At 49.5% G+C, this 24,475-nt stretch overlaps 1 protein-coding gene across 2 annotated transcripts in view; it reads left to right on the top strand.

The window, feature by feature from the left end:
- Positions 1 to 24,475, top strand: part of NCKAP1L (NCK associated protein 1 like) — a 419,671-nt gene that overhangs the window by 373,880 nt on the left and 21,316 nt on the right. Inside the window, exon 30 of one of the 2 annotated variants that reach the window (XM_073670044.1) lies at positions 16,525 to 16,614. The exons of the other annotated variant lie outside the window; for it this stretch is intronic. Within the exon in view, the coding sequence (XP_073526145.1) occupies positions 16,525 to 16,614 (90 nt within the window). The remainder of the gene's footprint in view (positions 1 to 16,524; positions 16,615 to 24,475) is intronic. 2 annotated transcript variants of the gene reach the window in all.

A 24,475-nucleotide genomic window follows, 5' to 3' on the forward strand; every position in this document is an offset into this window, starting at 1 on the left:
CAGTGTAGCTCAGAGAGGTGAGCTTTAGGTGTGCCGGCGCCATAAGATCGGTGAAGCGCGGCAAGCTGCCGTTAGTGTGAGTAGCCTGGTGAGGGCCCGAGTAGGCCGAAGGCGAGTGGAGAGTTAGTACATAGTGGGCAGAGGTGCTTAACTAGCTTACCCCGAAGAAGTTACCGGACACCGGGTCTGAAGTTTACCGGGATCTCTATGACCCAGTAAGATATAACCGGAATCCCTGGAGAACTACAAGTTCCAGGACCGCTAAAGTGCTGATACGTAACAGAGCCAGGAGACACAAAGGCCCGCAGCTAAGGTGCGTGTACTCCAAGAGAAGGCCCTACCACAAGGTCAGCCAGCGCAGGACAGAGACAAAGTTAGGCCTAGCTCCAGGCAGGTCAGAAACTTACTATGCAGAAGCAAGAAACAGGAGGCCCAAAACCCGCTCATTGGGGAGGATCCTGACATGCACCCTTCACCCTACAGTGCTCCGGGTCGTGCCTGAATTCCCATCAGTAAAAGGTACTGAAGTGACTATTGTGTCTGTCCCTGTTCTTGCTCAGACCCGGCTGGGTCTCGTCTGTCCTGCATACCCCGTCATACACTGCCCTGAGGCCTAGCTCCACCTGTGGGGAGCTATACCATCGAGCTGCCTTATCATGGGCCTCAGTGGACTGCGCAGCGCTGGTGATCCTCACCAGAAGCCACAGGTGGCGTCACGAACTTTTTCTTAAAATTAACAAATATCCACCCTTTTAAAGAGAGACCCCAGGGTACGGGCCCGGGAGCCGACCACCGCGACATTCCTAAGGCTAAAGGCCCGGGTACCGAGTCATCCCCATCCCCTGGGCTGGTCACATGTACTTTAGAGGGCTTAGTGGTCCACACAAAATCACAGAGCCATGTCCAATTTTGATGAGAATCTCAGATCAAACTCGCCAATGCAAATCTATGGATCTGTGAAAAAGTTGAACATTACTCAAATGCCATCTGAATGATGTCCATCTCCCCCAGACTGTTTGATATGAGAAGCTTGAAAAACCTCCATCATTTTGTTTTCATCTGAGGAAAACTGATAACACTGGCCAAACTCTGTTGGTAAAAACGGACACTCTGACCAAACTCTGATGGTAAAAACGAACACTCTGACCAAACTCTGATGGTAAAAACGGACACTCTGACCAAACTCTGATGGTAAAAGCTGACACACTCTAGCCAACTCTGATGGTAAAAACGGACACTCTGACAAAATTCTGATGGTAAAATCTGACACTCTGACTAACTCTGATGGTAAAAACAGACACTCTGACTAAACTTTGATGGTAAAAACTGACACTCTGACTAAACTCTGATGGTAAAAACTGACACTCTGACTAAACTCTGATGGTAAAAACTGACACGCTGACCAAACTCTGATGGTAAAAACTGACACTCTGACCAAATTCTGATGGTAAAAACTGACACTGACTAAACGCTGATGGTAAAATCTGACACTCTGGCCAAACTCTGATGGTATCTGATGGTAAAAACTAACAATCTGGCCAAACTCTGATGGTAAAAACTGACACTCTGACCAAATTCTGATGGTAAAAACTGACACTCTGCCCAAACTCTGATGGTAAAAACTGACACTCTGACTAACTCTGATGGTAAAAACTGACACTCTGACTAAACTCTGAAAATCCACTGATCAAAAACACTGATGAAAACCGGACCATGTTTTTGCATACGAGAAAAATCACTGATGTTTGAATGAGCCCTTATCTGGTTAGATTTTATTTTTCCCAGACGTTGTTTGAGACTTGAAAAATGAAGAGGGCAAATGAGTATATAGGCATAAATAAGCTTTATTATTAAAAATTGTATTAAAACAGTATCAAAAATATATAAAGACAAAGTATAGATATGCGGATCAAAAATCCCACCACATCCTTAGACCTATAGGAAGGTAAAGGATTAGGTACCTAGACAATACATCACAAATTTGAGATGAAAAAATAGGCACAAAGAGAGATAACTATGAATAAGTGTGGGTCCCCTAAGGAAATGTGTCCCGGGGGAACCACGAAAACACATAAATCTCACAGGATGGACTCAGATCTGTGACTGAGGCATGACACTTCACCTAGAAATACAATCCAAAAAAAAGTATAGATAGAGTGTAGGTATAAGGAAGAAGATGGGAAAAAAGAAGGTGGGAAAGGTGGTACAAGCAAACATAGAGAGTACTAAACAGTAACATGGGGGTCAGGTCAATTAGGTAAGAAAATGTATCATTGAATTCATCATATAGTATATCACCAATATGACCAAAATGACTCACCCACGAGAGTATAGAATGTTGCTCGTACAGGGGACAGAGGAGGGCTGGTTGCTCCCGTCAGGAAACTGTTATGTTCTGCTACCAGAGCTAAGGAAAGAGAGGAGATCTGTCCCTACGATAGAACTCAGCTGAATCCCTACGATGTAACAGGGAACCTGATCCTGCGATCAGACCTGCTAAAGTCCTAAGCTAGTCTGTACGGAGACCTATAGATGTGGGGAAGGAATCCCTACAAGTACTAAGGACTGGGAGGAAAATGGGACACCTCCTAACAAAAATAGTAGCAGACAGACGAACAAACAAAATATATAGAACATAGAGGTCCGTAGACCAAGCAAACTAACAGAGTTAGATACAGAGCACAGGCTAGCAAGAAAGTAGTTATACAATGAAGTCCAGCAAAGCCAGAAGGGCGGAGCAGGATTAAATAGGCCAACAAGGTCATGTGACTAGCAAAGGAAAAAACCTAAGAGCAAGGTTCTAACAGAAACGAGCCTCGACGCGCGTTTCGCGACTGCTTTCTCAAGAGGCATAGATCTTCTTCCCATCTTCTTCCTTATGGCTGGTAGCCATTGCCAAAGTTAGCTTTATGCTGCATGGTTCTAGGAGTTTGGTGGTTTGTTGTTTGAGAAGGCGTTTGGTGGATTTTGCTAAGACTGTTGCGTGGTGTTGGGTTTGTGTTAATTCCCTCCTTTTCCTACTTTGGTTTTTCCTCATCCTCCTCTCCCCAGTGTTATCCTCTGTTGTTTGTGTGCATATATTTGTATGAGTGGTATTTTCCTTTATCCTTGTTTGTAATACCTTGTTAGTCTGGTTGGTGTATTGCGATACACTACTTCTCCTCTCTTCCCTGGGTGGGGAAGGTGAACAGACTGAGGGCGGATTGAGGAGCTCAGACAAGGTACATGGCCCCGGCGTCTTGACCTTCAGAAGTAATCCAGGGAACAGGGCCATCTAGTGCACCCCTAGCCTTAGGGATAGTGAAGGAGCCCATGGTCCTGGGATACCTGACAACCAAGTCGTGACAGTAACCCAATATGAAGCGCACTATTGTACACAACACAGGATAAAACTATCTACACAATTGTGCGCAATACAGGATGAATGTATTAAAGAAAGGCAAACATGGAGGCAAATTGATCAAAATGACATAAGCTGTATGATAAATTTGGTACGTTAGACACTTTTTATTATTCCGTCTTATGGCTAGTGTACCTAACACCAATAGTTTGCACGACATTGGTGCATGCTGTTAATAAGTCTGGTGCATTTCACTTAGGTTCCTACACATGGGCCAATAACTGTCCAAATAAGCATTCATAAAAATGCACATTCCCAATAGTCCCTGTAAACATAATCAGTCGATGAACTAGCAAAACTCCTGTTTGTCAGTAGATTGGATAGTTTATGATGACCCTAAAATAATTTTTGTTGGCATTACATCTCCTGGTGTAAGCCAGGGATAGGCTGCTGTCAATATCCATTTGGTATAGAGACTGAACGATCATATTAATGGCATAGTATGGATCAGTCCACATAAAAAGGTCTTAAATGAGCACCTATCGACTTGTTATAGTGTTGATCGGCGCTCGCAAGAAACATTTCATGGATTTTCCAGTTTCTTTGCACAATTTGAAACTGAATTTTATTGCAATTTGCCTAGTAAACCTGTTGTAAACTTTATTATCAAAGTAGATGATATTTTGTCTAAAAATCTAATGGGGCAAGTCGTCTCCATTTTTACATTGAAAATCCTGTTCAACCACTTTCAATGGAATTAGATAATTGGGATTAATATTGTTGAACCAGACAGCAACAGATGGTATTTGGGAGAACACTGAACACAAGCCTTTGCTATAATTAATAGCCATTGATCATTACTGAGATTCATTTACAGCTAATCTTTTAAATCTACTTAATTCTGATAAGTTCCTTTCAACACATTACAAAAAAGTGTATTTTTTTTTCTAAAATATTGTGCTGACATATTTTGATGAAACAATAAGTTCACAGCTGAGAATCAATTACAGCACTTTCTAATCTGCGGCTAGAATTTTTGATTACAATGGCAGAACAATAATAGCTGTATTAAATTTCCTGGCAATAATTTGCCTAAAATCTAACTTTTTTTCTGAATGATGAACCCTGTATTTGGGAAATAATACCGTCTTAATTCACGCATTACTGTGTTTGAATGAATTATTCTCTGACATTTGTAACAAGTGAAGATTATTTTTCAGCTACAAAACATTCTGAAAATACTTTTAATATCCCTATGATAAGAGAGGGCAGAATCTATTTTACTTTTGCGGATGACTACTCTTATTTGTATTAAATTGGACATGGTGGATGTTTTAAAGACAATGCCGTTTCTAACACTATTACAGATTGTGAAGAAGCTGAATGCTGGGGCTACACGGCGACTTTGGCAGATACATAGGTGTTGCTGCTACATCACAGCCAATAGAAGTTAATGCAGCCGCATTATGACCCTGAGGGTACCGTGACTGCAACAAGCAAGTTGCAAAATACTACGATGTGGTTAGTCTTCTTGTGACTTGCATGTCACAGTCACGATATCCTCAGGGCCGCAATGTGATGCCCATTCACTGCGTTGTGGGAGCAAATTTAACTTAGTAAATGTCTCATTATGTGTCTACCCCAGCAAACACCCTTAGAGTAGGTTCACACAAGCGTGCTGTCCGTGAAAAAAAGGACATTACACAGAGTAGGGTCAATGTTATTCAATTGGGCTATTCAGATGAGTATATTTTTTTAATGACTGAATCTGTATGTAAAAAAAAATTACCCTAACCAGGTAACCATGTTTGCAGCTATGGTGGTGTGCCAATCATGGGTATAATGGATCCAGTTGGATAAACACGTAGGTGGGCTGCGCTGCTGAAGTGAATCCATTCTTCAGAGATGCTGATGATGAAAAAGGCTTTTTATTAACAACGCGTTTCAACGCTGTATCGGCGTCTTTTTCAAGTAAAAAAAACAAATGTCTGGTTTTGTTTTTTCTACTTGAAAAAGACACCGGTACGGCGTTGAAATGCGTTGTTAATAAAAAGCCTTTTTCATCATCATCATCATCATCTCTGAAGAATTGATTCACTTCAGCAGCACAGCCCACCTACGTGTTTATCCAACTGGATCCAATATCTCCTGGAGGATTCATCTTCCAGCCACGGGGCAGCAGCAGCTGGTTTTCTTAATGCCTTCATAGGAGTTGTGCCTGTCACAACTCCATCAGGTGAGTGTAACCAGCACTCTCCTACTCTCCCCCCCATAGGGTATCATCCTATTGTGCGCTCTGTTTCCCACATTTAGATCTACATAGAATCATGGGTATAATGGAACCTCAGCAGATGACCAGGCTGTTACTGAGGATAAATGTTTAACCCCTTTAAAGCCCATGACGTACTAATACGTGTCAGTGCCCTGGGCTTTAAGAGCCTGACCCGTATTAGTACGTCATCGCGATCGCCTGACGTACTAGCTGTGCGGGCGCGATCGCCGCCGGGTGTCAGCTGATTGTCACAGCTGACACCCGGTACTATGTGCAGGGAGCGGTCCCGCACCGCTCCCAGCACATTAACCCCCGCAATGCTGCGATCGAAGTCGATCGCAGCATTGCGGTGGCAATGGGAGGTGATCCCCGATACTCACCTCCTCTTCCGGCCTCCAGCGCTGTCTGCCGCAACTTTCCGGGTGTTGCGATGACGACCCGATGTCGTCATAACAACATCCGGGTCACCAGACAGCAGGAAGATTGTTTGGACATGTGCAGTGCATCTCCAAACTATCTTCTCCCTGTCCAGCGCTGACTGCCTGCATGTCACAGGGATGGTGCTTCATCCCTATGCTGTGCAAGCGATCAGAATAAAAAAAGTGAAAGTTCCATAGCGGGACAAAGTAAAAAAGTAAAAAAACTCCCAAAAAATGAAAAAAAAAAAATAGTAAAAATATAAAAAAAAAATTAAAAAAATAATCCACTAAAAATAAAAATATAATGTACCCATCAATAAATATTATTATGAAAAAAAAACAAACAAACAATAAAAGTGCACATATTTGGTATCGCCGCGTCTGTAACGACCTGGCCTATAAAACTGTTCCACTAGTTAACCCCTTCAGTGAATACGGTAAAAAAAAAACCAAAAAACAATGCTTTATCATCATACCGCCAAACAAAAAATGGAATAACACGCGATCAAAAGGACGAATATAAATAAAAATGGTACAGCTGGAAACATCATCTCGTCCCGCAAAAAACAAGCTGCCATACAGCTCCATCATCTGAAAAATCAAAAAGTTACAGCTCTCAGAATAAAGCGATGCAAAAGAATAATTTTTTCTATAAAATAGATTTTACTGTGTAAAAGCGCCAAAGCATAAAAAACGATATAAATGTGGTACCGCTGTAAACGTACTGACCCGAAGAATAAAGCTACCTTATCAATTTTACCACACCCGGAGCAGAATAAAAAAAATGTAAAAAAACACAATTCCTGAATTGTTGGTTTTTGTTTATTCCGCCTCCCAAAAATAGGAATAGAAAGCGATCAAAAAATGTCACGTGCCTGAAAATGGCACCAATAAAAACGTCAACTCATCCCGCAAAAAACAAGCCGTCACATGACTCTGTCGGCCAAAATATGGCGATGCAAAAACTAGATTTTACAAAATATGTGTCTTTTAGTGTGTGACAGCTGTCAATCATAAAAGCCCGATATGATTCTGGTATCGCTGTAATCGCACCGACCCAAAGAATAAAGTAATCTCATCACTTATACCGCACGAGGAACGTAAAAAGCGTAAAAAATAAACGCTAGGGCTGGGGTTGGGGGTGTGCTAATGTTAGGGTTGGGGTTGTTGTTTTTTTCAAAAAAAAAAAAAAGATGACGATATGGCAACTAGTATTGAGCGCAAGTGCTCGCTACTTGAGTTTGCATCGGGTGCTTAGGTATGCACTGAGTATCGCGGGTGCTCGAGTCTCCGCCCCATATGCTTTGCGGCCAAAAAAACTCGTGGGGATTGCCTGCCATGCACGAGCGATCCCCGCATGTTTTTTTTTGGGTTTCTAATAACTGTGAAACATGCGGGCGGGGACTCGAGCATTTCACTTGAGCACCCGTGATACATGGTGCATACCTGAGTACCCGATGCAAACTCAAGTAGCGAGCACTTGCGCTCAAGAGTACTGACAACTTATTCAATATGATGACCTAATGTTATCAAATTCTGTGTCGTACCTCTGGGTTCAAAATGTTCACTATACCCCTTAATAAAATCCTTGAGGGGTATAGTTTCCAAAATGGGGTCACTTGTGGGGGAGCTCCACTGTTTAGGCACACCAGGGGCTCTCCAAACGCGACATGGTGTACGCTAACAAATTGAATGGAAAATCGGCTCAAATTGTTAGCGGACACCATGTTGCGTTTGGAGAGCCCCTGTGTGCCTAAACATTGGAGCTCCCCCACAAGTGACCCCATTTTGGAAACTGGACCACCCAAGGCACCTATCTAGATGCATAGTGAGCACTTGGAACCCCCAGGTACTTCTCAAATTGATTTGTAAAAATGAAAAAGTGTTTTTTTTTTTCCACTTTTTCATTTTTACGAATCATATAAGACTATGGGTGGGCAAAAAAATTGATCTGTGTAGCATCCGATTTTTACAGATACATTACCATTAATAACTTAGCAAGCTGTATTTGGTCATCTAACTTTCAAACTGTTTATGTATAAAAATGGATGCCACTTGGATATCCCACGGATGTAAAAAATTGACACACAGATATGAATGTCAATATAGATGATGATCCAGTTTTCTGAATAAAACTCAGATGCATTTGTAGCACCCCAGGGGTCTGGTTGCCACAGTGATAGAAATATCACGTCTGAGAGCAAGTGGGAGGTTCCCTGGTCAGGAGCCCTTGAACATGCAACACATCCTGTCCCAGACCAGATAGGGGAGGAACCTGCCCTATATAAACTGGATCTGGGGCGGGGTTACGGGAGTGAGACACAGGGAAAGCAACAGCTAGGAGCTCTGTAGGAGCAGGAGCTGAGTGCCAGGGACTGGAAGCAGATATTTCTCATCCTGGCTGAAGAGACTACGACCGGACAACGGAGTCCGAGGCTGTGAGGATCTCTATGTCCAGCAGCAGAAACCAGCCGGCAGGGGATTCCAGGACCTCTGGCCATAGAAGCCCGGAGGCTCAGTCACGAGCAAGGGACCAGCACCGCCATCGAGGAGCGGAGGCTACCAGAAGGCCCCAAGTCACCAGCCATACAGGTGAGCACTACACGGTACGCTCAGGGACGTGGGCTACTTCCACTCGCTTACAGCAGGTTAGCCAGAAAGAGTGCGGACAGACAGGGAGGCCTACAACTCCACCTGGCCAGGGAAACTCCTGTTTGTTCACAGACTGACCAGGCCTCTTATGCTAGCCAGTACTCCTGGGAGGGTCTGCCTTATCATCATCAGTAAAGACCCTGAACTGCACTGCAAAGACTCTGAGTCGGTCCTGCTTCACCCGTGCACCATCACTCCCATCATCCACACTCACTGCCCTGAGGCTATACTCCTCCCGTGGGGAGTTGTCCCATCCTCTGCTGCGCACACAACACCAGCCTTAGCGGTCTGCCTCGCAGCGGCTGTGCACCCTGACCGCAATCCATGGGTGGCGTAGTCGGACATTAACCTAAAACATATAAAAGACTGCCACTGGTTTGACCACCCTGAGCCACGGGACCGGATCGCCGCCATGCAGACTACAACCCTCAGAGACCCGGCTCCGGGTAACCCACACGCGTGCACACACGGGCCAGGGGGGCGCGTCAACTTTGGCGTAGTCGGCAGGATTTTGTGCCCGCAACCACCGGGTACTGCGTGCCTTCAAAAGACTGTAATACCTGCCGTGGTGAAGTTTCCCGCCATCCACAGCCATTTTCCCGCCATCCGCAGTCATTTTCCCGCCATTGGGCGCCATCTTCGAGACGCCGCGCGGGAAGAAGAGGGGCGTGGACGCCGAAAATGCGTGAGAGCTGAAGCCCCGCCCTACGTCCTGACGCTGCGCAAGGTCCTAGAAGGAGCCCAGCGGACGCCGACGTCATCAGCACGCGACGCAAGGTCCTCAACCCTGACGATCGCTTGCGGAGCCGCGGCCTACGGAGGAAGAGCAACAAGAGGTAGGCAATGGTTAACTAAGGGGGCGGAAGATACCAGTAATGGAGGGAGCTCCCACCGCCAGCGCGGCTGCTGTCGCAGTGATGCCGCACACGACGCCATATATCCCCGGAGAGGCATGGCTACACCAGCACTCAGGGGAGTCACACACCCTAAGTGACTTTAAGGAAAGACTAAACAGCCTCTTCCAAGTATATCCCCTGACAGAAGAACAAAAAGTGAGCATCTTGGTGGGCCAGTTAATCGGAGCAGCCCAAAGGGAGGTAAAGTCCTGGCCACCACGGGAGAAGGGGACTGTTAGAGAAATACTGGTCCGTCTAAAGGACACTTTCGATACCCGCACCTCAGCAGAGATTAAACTAAGATTTTACGGGTGCAAGCAACGGGCACAGGATAGTATAAGGGACTATGCTTTGAACTTGCAGGAGGCCCTGAGAGCTATTAAGCAGGCAGACCCTGACAGCGTGCGGAATGAAGATAAGCTGTTGACTGAACAATTCATAGAGGGTCTACTGCCCAATGCCCACCGAACCCAGTTGTGGGCAATGGCCCTACAGGACCCTGATTTAGACTTTGCACAGTTCAAGGACAGAGCCATCCGGGTGCTCCGAGAACCGGCACCGGGTGGCACTGTAACCCACAGGCGCCACGCTATCACTTATCCCAAGGAGGCGGCGCCCTTGTCTGCAGGGCCTGTGGAAGCTGATGCGCAGGCTTTGGACAACAACCCGGCTACAGACCTACACCATCAGGTCCAAGAGCTAACCAAAAGCGTTGCCGCGCTAATCAGAACTGTGCAGTCTTTACAGGTCTCTCCTCCAGGAAAGATCCAGCTGGCATCCGGACCGGAGGACGTCCCGTGGCGCCGACAGAGGAGGATCCCATCGTCCAGAGGAAGACCCAGTGACCGATACAACGAGGACGGACAACCCATCTGTCGCCGCTGCAATCAACCCGGACATATGGCAAGGTACTGTCATTTAAACGGGCACAACCTGGGGCAGAGGGCCAACCCCCAGGCATAAGATCATCAGGCCCATCGAACTGGCGTGATAAATACGTAGGGGGTTGTCCAGTCTTGCCTGTGGTACTGGATGGCATTCCTATGAGTGCCCTACTAGACACCGGGTCACAGGTGACTTCTATCCCTTATGTGCTCTTTAAGCGGTACTGGAATGACTCGGACATAACCCTCTACCCAGATGCCGATCTGAGTATCATCGCCAGCAATGGTCAGCCCGTGCCGCAGGTGGGATTCAAAGAGGTGACCATTAAAATCGGTAAAGTTGAACTGGCAGCACAAGGACTGATTATTGTGGACATTGACCGTCGTGAGAGTCACCCTAAAATAACCTTGGGTACTAACGTGATTGAAAATTGTCTTGCAGAGATAATTCTCATTTTACAGCAGGTTGCCATGAACACCAGTTCCAGCCAGCAGCGTGTCCTACAAAAGGAGATCCGGGCGCTGATGAAACGGCAACAGGTGGAACTATCTGGTGGTGAGATTGGTAGCGTGAGAATGTGTGACCTGTTCCCTATTGCCATGCCCCCGAAAAGTGAGATGATGATATGGTGCCGGGCAGCTATTGGTCTAAGAGGTAGAGACTACCAAGCAATGGTCGAACCCCTCTACTCAGACAGTAGGCCAACCATTTTGACAGCACGGGGGGTGGTCGATGTACGCCATGGGAGGGTGCCCGTCCGCATCATAAATATCGGGGAGAGAGAAGTATACCTGCCCGGTATGCCACGCTAGCCAAATTGTTCACCATAAACCAAAACAACCAGAGGAAGGTAACGGCTCTAAGAAACAAATGGAAGACTGGTGTCAGCAGCTGCATTTGGGTACTGACTCCACTCCCTCACACCAAAAACAGGGAGTCTACCGGGTGGTTCAGGAGCACGAAAGAGTCTTTAGTAAACACCCGCTAGACTTCGGGCGAGTAAAGGGGGTAGAACATCACATCCCCACAGGAGACCATCCACCCATAAAGGAAAGATACCGACCTCTACCCCCTGCACACTATCAGCATGCAAAGGGGATGTTGCGAGACATGAAGGAGGCTGGGGTAATCAGGGACAGCTGTAGCCCCTGGGCAGCTCCACTAGTTCTAGTGAAAAAGAAAGACAACACCATGAGAATGTGTGTAGACTACAGAAAGGTCAACCGAATCACACACAAAGATGAGCACCTGTTACCTAGGATAGAAGAATCTTTAGCTGCATTAAAATCTGCTAACTTCTCCTCCACTTTGGATCTTACTAGCGGGTACTGGCAGGTTCCTGTAGCAGAGGCGGACAAGGAGAAGACCGCGTTTACCACCCCGATGGGTCTCAGCGAATTTAACTGTATGCCGTTCAGGCTCTGCAACGCACCGGGAACCTTCCAGCGGTTGATGGAATGCTGTCTGGGACACCGGAATTTCGAGACGGTCCTGTTATACCTGGACGATGTCATCGTTTATTCCAAGACCTACGAGGACCATCTGAAACACCTGGCAGAAGTGTTTGACGCCCTGGCAAGCTACGGCCTAAAAGTGAAACCCTCCAAGTGTCATCTACTGAAACCAAAAGTACAGTACCTGGGACACATGGTGAGTGCTGACGGAGTGGCTCCCGACCCCAATAAGATCACCGTGATTAAGGACTGGCCAAGCCCCTCCAGCGTAAAGGAAGTGTGGCAGTTCCTCGGGTTGGTAGGCTACTACCGAAGATTCATTCCCGGTTTCACCAGAATGGCAGCTCCTATGCAGGACCTCCTGATAGGCCAGTCCAAGAAGGCCAAAAACCAGAAGCCACCCTTCAGGTGGGAAAAGCTGGAAGAGGAGTCCTTCCACCAGCTGAAGATGGCCCTCACGGGGGATGAAATCCTGGCGTACCCTGACTTTGGCCAGCCCTTTATCCTCCACACGGACGCAAGCAACATCGGGCTAGGAGCCGTACTGTCCCAGATCCAGCAGGGGAGAGAACGGGTAATCGCTTACGCCAGCCGGAAACTACGGCCCACAGAAAGGAACCCTGAGAATTATAGCTCCTTCAATCTAGAGTTCCTGGCAGTGGTGTGGGCAATGACCGAACGTTTCAAGCATTACCTTGCCTCTTCCAAGTTCACCGTGTACACGGATAACAACCCGTTGACACACCTGGACACTGCAAAACTTGGTGCCCTGGAGCAGAGATGGATGGCCCGCCTGTCCAACTATGAATTCACCATCAAATACCGGGCGGGACGCTCAAATGCCAACGCGGATGCCCTGTCCAGAATGCCAAACTTACTGGACGGAGGAGAAGATCCAGAAGAACTAGAAGAGATCGAACTCCCTGCGTTCCACCTTCGTGGGATTACCCAGTATTCCCACCGCGTAAGGGACAGGCGCTCTGCTACGTTCAATCCCTTACCCCACTATGGCTGGGCGGAGACGCAAGACAGTGACCCCGCAGTCCATCTGGTGAAGGAAATGCTGACACAGGCTGATGCCCGCCTTGACCCAGATGCTCCGGAGGAGACCAAGCAACTGTGGAAAGAGAAAAGTATGCTGTTTCTTTACAAAGAGAAGCTGTGCCGGAGAGTGGTCAACTCCCAAACACATGAGCTGACCTGGCAGGTAGTGGTCCCGAAACGAGACGCGGCTATGGTCCTGGAGGCATACCACGACGGAGCAGGGCACTTCGGATGGAAGAAGCTGGAGTTCCAGTTGCGTGGACGGTTCTTCTGGGTAGGCATGAGAGGAGCCATCGAGAGATGGTGCAGAGACTGTGGCCCGTGCAACCTAAAAAGGATGGACCGTGCCAGCCAGAAGACTCCTCTGCAGCCCATCATCACCAGGCAGCCACTGGAGCTGGTAGCTCTGGACCATGTGAAACTGGCTCCGAGCAGATCCGGGTACATCTACGCCCTCACCATCGTAGATCACTACTCCCAGTTCCTGGTGGTGGTCCCTGTCAAAGACTTGACGGCTCAAACAGCAGCCAGAGCCTTCCAGCTGCACTTCTGCCGTCCACGCGGGTATCCGGAGCAAGTGTTGACGGACCAAGGACCAGCCTTCGAAGCGGAGGTCTTCCAGGAGTTCTGCAACCTGTATGGCTGCAGGAAGATAAGAACAACACCCTATCACCCTCAGACCAACGGACTATGTGAAAAAATGAACCAGGTGGTGATAGACTTGCTAAAAACGTTGCCCCTGGAAGAACGTAATCTGTGGCCTGAGAAACTGCCTGATCTGGTGGACCTGTATAACCACATCCCGGTAAGTTCCACCAACTGTACCCCGGCTTACCTAATGAGAGCAAGACCTGGTAAGCTGCCTATTGACCTGGATATGGGAGTCCTGACACCTGAGGACACCTCGCCAGAGGCAGACTGGGATACAGAACGGCAGCAGCAGTACCGGAAAGTACAAGAGAGCGTCGAGCAAAGTCTGTCTCAAGCAAGAGAAAGGCAAGAGAAGACTTATAACCAGCATGCTCCCGCTGTTCCCCTGGTACCTGGAGAGCAGGTCTTGAAGAGAAAGAGGCGGCTCCATAAGTTGGATGACCAGTGGGAGAAAGAACCGTACACCGTACTGCCTTCACGCCATGAGAATCCAAAAGTCTGTATGATCAGTAAGGATGGAGGAGAAACCACAGCCATTGTCTCCAGAGACCACCTGAAAAAGTGTCCCGAGCAGCTGCAAAGCACTGACGAAGATCAAGAGAACCCTCAACCCGCAGAGGAAAGGGAAGAAATGATCAGTACCGTACTCGGAGACTTTCCCCGGTCCTGGACTCAAATCAACAACGCAGTCGTGGTACCCGTCCTCACCTTTCTCCAGCCTGCCCCTCAAGGGCCTACAGGAGAACAGGGAGTGTCGGAAGAGCAGCCGACCCAGGAGGCAGAAGGATCCATACCAGCAGCTCAGGAGAATCAACCCTCTGCTAGTAGTGAGCCTGTCGTGCCCCTAGTAAGCCAAAGAGTACGCAGGAAGCTGCCAGGCCTACCCGCAACACCTCCTACACCCTGTAGTGCAGAGCCAGATAGTGGGTTACGTAGGTCCACCAGGAGCACTTGAGGACAGATGCCCGCTCGCTGGAGAATCTAGAATGTAATGTGGATTAACCTGTAAATTGCAAATGCTGAAAATGGTTTACGTTTTTGTTGCCTGTTTATTAATTATGTTCCTCTAGTTACCCTGCAGGTTTATTTGGACTGTCAGGTTATGGACGCTGAATAACCGGAATTACATTGTAAATAGTTGCACTTGGTGCCTCTTGCAAAGACAGCCACGGAAGAAAAACCTGTCTAGTGTGGCCCCTTGTGGCCCAAAGTAGTTAGCTTCGCCTTGCAGCCATGCCCAGGGCCAACATTTGGGGTTTGCTTTGGACAGGTCCCCGCACCGTTCGAGACTTCACCTTGTTGGGTGACATGGACACCTGGTCACGGACGCGCCGTGACCTCTAAAGACTAAACTTCTTGTACATATGTTGTTGTATTATTGTTTATACCCTGTTATGTATGTTTCAAAAATGTGTTTAGTCCCGGAGTACTAAATTTCACTAGGGGGGAATGTAGCACCCCAGGGGTCTGGTTGCCACAGTGATAGAAATATCACGTATGAGAGCAATTGGGAGGTTCCCTGGTCAGGAGCCCTTGAACATGCAACACATCCTGTCCCAGACCAGATAGGGGAGGAACCTGCCCTATATAAACTGGATCTGGGGCGGGGTTAGGGGAGTGAGACACAGGGAAAGCAACAGCTAGGAGCTCTGTTGGAGCAGGAGCTGAGTGCCAGGGACTGGAAGCAGATATTGCTCATCCTGGCTGAAGAGACTACGACCGGACAATGGAGTCCGAGGCTGTGAGGATCTCTACGTCCAGCAGCAGAAACCAGCCGGCAGGGGATTCCAGGTCCTCTGGCCATAGAAGCCCGGAAGCTCAGTCACGAGCAAGGGACCAGCACCGCCATCGAGGAGCGGAGGCTACCAGAAGGCCCCAAGTCACCAGCCATACGGGTGAGCACTACACGGTACGCTCAGGAACGTGGGCTACTTCCACTCGCTTACAGCAGGGTAGCCAGGAAGAGTGCAGACGGACAGGGAGGCCTACAACTCCACCTGGCCAGGGAAACTCCTGTTTGTTCACAGACTGACCAGGCCTCTTATGTTAGCCTGTACTCCCGGGAGGGTCTGCCTTATCGTCATCAGTAAAGACCCTGAACTGCACTGCAAAGACTCTGAGTCGTTCCTGCTTCACCCGTGCACCATCACTCCCATCATCCACACTCACTGCCCTGAGGCTATACTCCTCCCGTGGGGAGTTGTCCCATCCTCTGCTGCGCACACAACACCAGCCTCAGCGGTCTGCCTCGCAGCGGCGGTACACCCTGACCGCAATCCACGGGTGGCGTATTCGGACATTAACCTAAAACATATAAAAGACTGCCACTGGTTTGACCATCCTGAACCACGGGACCGGATCGCCGCCACGGAGACTACAACCCCCAGAGACCCGGCTCCGGGTAACCCACACGCGTGCACACACGGCCAAGGGGGCGAGTCACATTTTCATATGCTTGTTTGACCCAGGCCTTACACTAACCGTAGACATTAGATAAACGTGGTCTGAATCGATGGATGAAGGAATTTGTATCCCTAGACAGAAGACACAAGATGGACAGGCAGAAGATAATTTGGAAAAAAGATAATCAGGCAGGCATATTTGATGTCAACATGATGATCCTTTGATCATGTAAGGTATTTCTTCTTTTGCTGAGCACTGGACCAGCGCAAGCCTCCTATATACACAGAATGTATAGAGAACATCTTATTCTAACCAGCATGTTCCTTCAGAACATACATAGAGCTGTGAATATTATCCACAATGACTGTAAATCTATGCTCACATTGATTTGATGTCCATAAGGATGTGTGTATAACCTGAAAAAGAAATGATACTCTTAAATGGCTGTTATGAAGTGATCAGCGGAGTGCAATCTTCTCTTATTCTTCTTGTGTGATCACTTTTCCAGATGGCATCGGGGAGCTTGCTGCACCTCGGGGAAGAAGCAGACAAACTGAAAACCAGGAACCGAGAGTCTATTTTACTTCTCCTTCATCTTGTAAGTATTCTGCTGCTCGCCTGCTCTCTATTGGCGGGGTACGCACTTAATCTGCAATAAAATCCCGCGTAAAGATGCTTCATGCGGCTGTCACAGCAACAAGGCACTCCAGGAGTCTGTGCACCGGCTTGTAGCCAATGGAGAATGGATTAGGTTATTTTACCTTAACTTTCACACGATCACAAGGGGAAAACACAATCTTAGTAATAATATTTTTAGCCGAAACAAAGTCAGGGTAAAATTGCCTTGGCTTATTGTATGAATTATTTTACAGATAAAAATATAATAGTGCCTATAATAGTGCCTGTGTCCAATAACATTCTAACTGTATTAGTCTATTACACAGCACTTTAATGAATTAATTATTATTTTCTTGCATTTAAAGCAAAGCGTTATTTGTTATTATTATTATTATTAACAATAATAATGATAATAATTATAATTTTTAGAGCACCATTGATTCCATGGTTCTGTACATGTGAAAAGGCTTTACATACAAATATAAATTAGAATGAACAAACTAACAATGACAAACTGGAACAGAGGAGGAGAGAGTCCCCTGCCCTTGTGGGCTTACTGTCTACAGCAGGGGTGAGGAACCTTTTTTCTTCCGAGGGTCATTTGGATATTTAAGCAATCCTTCGGAGACCATACAAATCCGCCCACAAAGTAAGTCTTGACGCTGGTGACTCGCCCCCTGGGCCGTGGGGCACTCGGATCCGGGCAATTAGGGAAACGATGGGAGTAGTAGTGGCAACCCGGTTCCGTGGCTCAGGGTGGTCAGGCCAGTGGTAGTCCGTTATTTGTTATTGATTATGTCCGACTACGCCACCCGTGGATTTGCGGTTATTAGGAACCGCCGCTGCATGCAGACCGCTGGGGCTGATGAGGTGTGCAGCTATGGTAGTGTGACTCCCCACGGGAAGAGTGCGGCCCCAGGGCAGTATAGTGGATGGTGGGAGTGATGGTAGTGAGAGTCCCAGTGCTGATAGTGCTGGAGGAGCAAGGAGCACACAGACAACAGGTTGCAGTCCAGGGTCTTTACTAAACAGGCAAACTGACCCATAAACAGTCCCGGCTAGGAGGGGACCTGGATGTCTGAGAGCAACGGGGAAATTGGCCCTGGTCAGGGTGAGGGTGTAGGCCTACCGTGCTTTCTGCGCTCCTTCTGGCTATCTCCTCGTTATAGGATAACAGCCCACGTTTCCAAGCTTTCCGTGTATTCTCGCCTGTATGGCCTGCGACGTGGGTTCCTTTCTGCTCCCAGCCTTGTACGGCTTTACTGGTCCCTTCGGTTGTGGCAGGGCCTCCAGGCTTCTTAGGCCAAGGAATGTACAGTCCCTTGCGGACTGGTTCTCTGCTGGGGGATGTGGAATCCTTCCAGCCTCAGACACCAAAGTCTGGTAAAATTAAGTCTTTTCTCTGCCAAGACAGGCTCTCTTCGCCTCTTGTCTCTGGCTGGTGGCTCTCCTCCTGCTGCCACACTTCCTCTTAGGTGCAATCAACTTTCTGTCCCTGCTCCACTCTGGGACACGTCTCAAAGCTGAGACAGGCAATCCAGTTCTCACTAACCCTGTCCCCAGTACCAGCTTTTATAGGGGCAGCCTGCTCCCCCTACTGGCCTGAGACAGGAGGCATTGCATGCTAATGTTCCCCTGACCAGAGAACCTCCCCCTTGCTCTCAGACACAGCTTTATTACACTTGTGGCATCCAGGTAGGGTGACACATTCCCCCCTAGTGAAATTTAGTACTCCGGGACTAAACAATAAACAAAGACAATATGCATAACAATAAAACATTAATAGACAGACGGCGCACAAATTGAGTTCTTTAGGTCACAGTGTGGCCTGTGACCGGGTGTCCATATCACCAAAACAACGGGAGCCTTAACCAGGTGGGGGTCTGTCCTACCCCAAGTCCTTCACAGTCTTAGTTCATTCCTGGGTTAAGCTCCGAACGCAGTCCATACAAGGTCCCGGTTATAAAAAAGTCCATAACCTGTGAGTCCTTACGGTAGCTGCAAGAAACTGAAACACGCTATTAATAAACATGCAGGTAACTTTGGCAAACATTTCAACATTTGCCAACAGGGTTATTTACAATTTTAGTACGCTCTATATTCTCCAGCGAGCGGGTATCTGTCCCTTTGTGCTCCTGGTTGACCTACGTAGCCCACTGTCTGGTGGTGGACCAATCTGGCTTTCCCCACTAGCGTTAGGGGTACAGCTACTAGCTGGGTGTACAGGTAGGGCAGGCAGCTGTCTGCGGGTTCTTTGCCTTACCGCAGGCATGGCAGGCTCACTGTCAGCAGAGGGTTGACTCTCCTGGGCTGCTGGTACAGGCTCTTCTGCCTCTGGAACCGCTTGCTCCTCTTCACCTTCCGGCTCTGGTGTTGGTTGTTGCTGTGTCGGTTGCAGGAAATGCAGGACAGGTACCACTATGGCATCATTTATGCGAGTCCAGGACTGAGGGAACTCTCCGAGAACGGTGCTGATCATTTCTTCCTTGTCCTCTGCGGGTTCAAGGTCACTCTGATCCTCTTCTGCACTACGGAGTTGCTCGGGGCACCTTTTGAGGTGGTCTCTGGAGACGATACTAGTGGTTTCTCCTCCGTCCTTGGTGATTACGCACACCTTCGGGTTGTCGTGGTCAGACTGCAGTACGGTGTAGGGTTCCCTTTCCCACTGGTCGTCCAACTTATGTAGCCTTCTTTTTCGCTTTAGGACTTGCTCACCAGGTTCTAGGGGACTAGCAGGGGCGTGTTGATTGAAGAGTCTTTCTTGCTTCTCTCTCACCTGGGCCAGGCTCTTCTCCACACTCTCCTGTACCTTCTTGTACTGCAGTTGCCTTTCCGTATCCCAGTCCGCATCCGGGGAGGTGTCCTCAGGTATTAGGACTCCCATCTCCAGGTCTACGGGCAGCTTACCCGGTCTGGCTCGCATCAGGTAAGCCGGGGTGCAGTTTGTAGCGTTCACCGGGATATTGTTGTACATGTCTACCAGGTCCGGCAGTTTTTCTGGCCACAGGCTGCATTCCTCCAGGGGCAACGTCTTCAGGAGATCAATGACTATATTATTCATCTTCTCACACATCCCGTTGGTTTGGGGGTGGTAAGGCGTCGTCCGAATCTTCTTACAGTCATAGAGGTTGCAGAACTCCTGGAAGATTTCAGCCTCAAACGCTGGACCCTGGTCTGTCAGGACCTGTTCCGGATACCCGTGTGGACGGCAGAAGTATTGCTGGAAGGCTCTGGCCGCTGTTTGGGCTGTCAAGTCCTTTACCGGGACCACCACTAGAAAACGGGAATAGTGGTCCACGATTGTCAGGGCATAGATGTATCCTGACCGGCTGGGAGCCAATTTGACATGGTCCAGAGCTACCAGCTCAAGAGGCTGCGTGGTGACGATGGGCCTCAAGGGTGTCTTCTGGCTGGTACGGTCCTTCCTCCTTAGGTGACAAGGGCCACAATCTCTGCACCATTTTTCCACAGCTCCTCTCATGCCGACCCAAAAGAACCTTCCCCTTAGTAGGAACTCCAGTTTCTTCCAACCGAAGTGTCCCGCTCTGTCATGGTAAGCCCCCAGGACCATAGCTGCATCTCGCCTTGGGACCACGACTTGCCAGGTCAGCTCGTGCGTCCGGTGGTTAACAATCCTTCTGCACAACTTGCCTTCGTAGAGGAACAGCTTGCTCTTCTCCTTCCATAGCTGCTTGGCTTCCTCTGGGGCATCTGGATCTAAGCGGGCGTCTTCCTGGGTCAGCAGATCTTTCACCAGGCGGACTGCAGGGTCACTATCTTGGGTTTCGGCCCAGCTGTGGTGAGGTAGGGGATTCATCATCACAGTTGTTAGATCCTCCTCCTTCACGCGGTGAGAGTGTTGAGCGGCTCCATACCGGTGAAACGCGGGGAGTTCTACCTCTTCCAGCTCTTCTGGGTCTTCGTCACCTTCAGGTAAGTGAGGCATTCTTGATAGGGCGTCCGCGTTGGCGTTGGTTTTGCCTGCCCGGTACTTGATCACGAAGTCATAGTTGGAGAGACGGGCCATCCACCGCTGTTCCAGGGCACCCAGTCTTGCATTGTCCAGGTGTGTCAACGGGTTGTTGTCCGTGTACACGGTGCCAGGTAATGCTTGAAGCGTTCTGTCACGGCCCACACCACTGCCAAGAATTCTAGCTTGAAGGAGCTGTAATTCTCCGGGTTCCTTTCGGTGGGCCTCAGCTTCCGGCTGGCGTATGCGATTACCCGTTCTCTGCCCTGTTGGTTTTGGGACAGTACGGCTCCCAGTCCCACATTACTGGCATCTGTGTGGAGAATGAAAGGCTGGCCATAATCAGGGTAGGCCAGGATCTCATCCCCAGTGAGGGCCAACTTTAGCTGGCGGAAGCACTCCTCTTCCGGTTTATCCCACTTGAAGGGTGGCTTTTGACTTCTGGACTTGGACTGTCCGATCAGGAGGTCCTGCATAGGAGCTGCCATCTTAGTGAACCCGGGGATGAACCTTCGGTAGTAGCCTACCAACCCGAGAAACTGTCTCACCTCTTTGATGTTCGAGGGGCTTGGCCAGCTCTTGATTGCCGTGACCTTGTCAGGGTCGGGGGCCACTCCTTCCGCGCTTACCACGTGCCCTAGGTACTGGACCTTTGGTTTCAGCAGGTGACACTTCGATGGTTTCACCTTCAGGCCGTAGCCTGCCAGGGCTTCGAACACCTCAGCCAGGTGCTTGAGATGGTCCTCGTAGGTCTTCGAATAGACGATCACGTCGTCCAGGTAAAGGAGGACCGTCTCGAAGTTTCGGTGCCCTAGACAGCATTCCATCAGCCGCTGGAAGGTCCCTGGTGCGTTGCAGAGCCCGAAAGGCATACAGTTGAATTCGCTCAGTCCCATCGGGGTGGTGAAGGCGGTCTTCTCCTTGTCAGCCTCTGCCACAGGAACCTGCCAGTACCCGCTAGTAAGGTCCAAAGTAGAAAAGAAGTTAGCTGATTTTAGTGCAGCTAAAGACTCTTCTATTCTAGGCAGCGGATATGCGTCTTTGTGAGTGATACGGTTGATTTGTCTATAGTCCACGCACATTCTCATGGTGCCGTCTTTCTTTTTGACCAGAACCAAAGGGGCTGCCCAGGGGCTACAGCTGTCTCTAATAACCCCAGCTTCTTTCATCTCTCTTAGCATGCCCTTTGCGTTCTGATAATGTGCAGGGGGTACAGGTCTGTGCCTCTCTTTTATTGGTGGGTGGCTCCCGGTGGGGATGTGGTGTTCTATCCCCCTTACTCTGCCGAAGTCTAGCGGGTGCTTACTAAAGACTCTCTCGTACTCCTGTACCACCCGGTAGACTCCTTGTTTTTGGTGCAGGGGAGTGGAGTCAGCACCCACGTGGAGTTTCTGGCACCAGTCCTCCTTTTGTTTCTGGGAGCCATTACCCTCCGCCTGAGGAGATGGAGGCAAGGGTTCCACGGCCCTGATAGCTTAGTGTTCGACAACAAACAGTTTGACGAGTGTAGCGTACCTGGGTAAGTGTACTTCCCTCTCCCCAATGTTGAGGATGCAGACGGGCACCCTCCCATGACGGACATCAACCACCCCCCGGGCTGTCAAAATGGTGGGCCTGCTGTCTGAGTACACGGGTTCTACCATGGCTTGGTAGTCTCTACCTCTCAACCCGATTGCAGTCCGACACCAGATCATCATTTCACTTTTGGGAGGCATGGAAATGGGGAACGGATCACTGAGTCTTACGCTACCGATCTCACCACCAGACAGTTCTACCTGCTGCCGTTTCATCAGGGCTTTTATCTCCTTGTTGAGGACTCTCTGTTGGCTGGAACTAGCATTCACCGCCACCTGTTGTAGAATTACAATTACTTCTGAAAGACAATTTTCAATTATGTTAGTACCCACAGTTATTTTAGGGTGACTTTCATGACGGTCAATGTCCACAATAATCACTCCCTGTGCCGGCAGTTCAACTTTACCAATTTTAATGGTCATCTCCTTGAACCCCATCTGCGGCACGGGTAAGCCATTACTGGCGATGATGCTCAAGTTACTGTCTGGATACCGTGTGATATCAGCATCAGTCCAATACTGCTTAAAAAGTACATAAGGGATTGTGGTTACTTGCGACCCAGTATCCAGCAAGGCGCTCATGGGGATACCGTCCAGCACCACGGGTAAAACCGGGCGCCCCCCAACGTACTTATCACGCCAATTATAAGGGCCTGGTGATCTTATGCCTGGGGGTCGGCCCTCTGCCCCAGGTTGGACCCGTTTAAATTACAGTACCTGGAAATGTGTCCGGGCTGGTTGCATCGACGGCAAATGGGCTGTCCATCCTCTGCGTAGCGGTCTGTGGGCCTCCCTCGGAACGACGGGATCCTCCTCTGTCGACGCCACGGGACATCCTCCGGACTTGAAGCCAGCTTGATGGGTCTTGACGGGTCCACTTGCAACGCCTGGACGGTCCTGGTCAACGCCGCGACGCTCCTGGTCAGCTCCTGGACTTGGTGGTGCAGGCCTTTCGACGGGGCTTGGTTCAGGGCCTTTGCATCAGCCTCCACGGAGTCCATAGAGGAGGGCGCCGCCTCCTGGTGGTAGGTGATAGCAGGGCGCCGGGGGTTTATAGCGCCACTGGTTGCAGATTCACGAAGCACCCTTATGGCCCTGTCCTTAAATTGGGCAAAGGTCAGGTCGGGGTTCTGGAAGAACATGAGGCGCAGCTGGGCCCTGTGGGCGCTGGACAGCAGACCCTCTATGAATTGTTCTGTTAGCAGCTTATCGGTTTCCTGCACACTGCCAGGGTCAGTTTGTTGAATAGCCCTCAAGGCTTCCTGCAGATTTAGGGCATAGTCTCTGATGCTGTCCTGTGCCCGCTGCTTACATCCATAGAACCTCATTTTAATTTCAGCGGAGGTACGTGTATCAAAGGTACCCCGCAGCCGGGCCAGAATACCCTTCACAGTCCCTTTCTCCTCAATGGGCCATGATTTTACCTTCCTTTGGGCTGCGCCAGTTAACTGCCCTGTCAATATGCTGACCTTCTGTTCCTCTGTCAGGGGGTAAACTTGGAACAAACTATACAGTCTTTCCTTGAAGTCAGTTAGGGCATGGGGCTCCCCTGAGTATTTGGGCAGCCAGGCCGCTCCAGGGATGTAGGGCAAGGAAAAGGGCATCACCGCTGCTGCAGCTGCGTTGGTGGTAGTGGGCGCCTCTGTGTCCGACATCTTCCTCCCCCCCTAGTGAAGTGTGGCCTACCTTCCGACGATCCTCTTCTGTAGGCCGCGGCTCCGCTGCTGCTGCTATGGACGAGGACCTGGCGTCGCGTCCTGATGACGTCAGCATCGCTCTCTCTCCCTTCCAGGACCTTGCGCAGCGTCGGTGCGTGGGGCGGAGCTTCGGATCTCGCGCGGTTTTGACGTCCACGCCCCTCTTCTTCCCGCGCGGCGTCCTGAAGATGGCGTCCGATGGCGGGAAACAGCTGCGGATGGCGGGAAGACGGCAGAAGACGGCGGGAAACGGTCCAAGATGGCGTCTGATGGTGGGAAACGGCTCCGGATGGCGGGAAAAGACTCCGGACGGCGGGAAACTTCGCCACAGGTAAGTTACAAAAGTCTTTTTTCAGGCACGCAGTACCCGGTGGTTGCGGGCACGAAATCCTGCCGACTACGCCAAAGCTGACTCGCCACCTGGGCCGTGGGGCACTCGGATCCGGGCAATTAGGGAAACGATGGGAGTAGTAGTGGCAACCCGGTTCCGTGGCTCAGGGAGGTCAGGCCAGTGGTAGTCCGTTATTTGTTATTGATTATGTCCGACTACGCCACCCGTGGATTTGCGGTTATTAGGAACCGCCGCTGCATGCAGACCGC

This window comes from Phyllobates terribilis, unplaced genomic scaffold, assembly GCF_046119375.1.
Source record: "Phyllobates terribilis strain yellow unplaced genomic scaffold, ASM4611937v1 Scaffold_2__4_contigs__length_985480577, whole genome shotgun sequence".
Lineage (NCBI taxonomy): Eukaryota > Metazoa > Chordata > Amphibia > Anura > Dendrobatidae > Phyllobates > Phyllobates terribilis.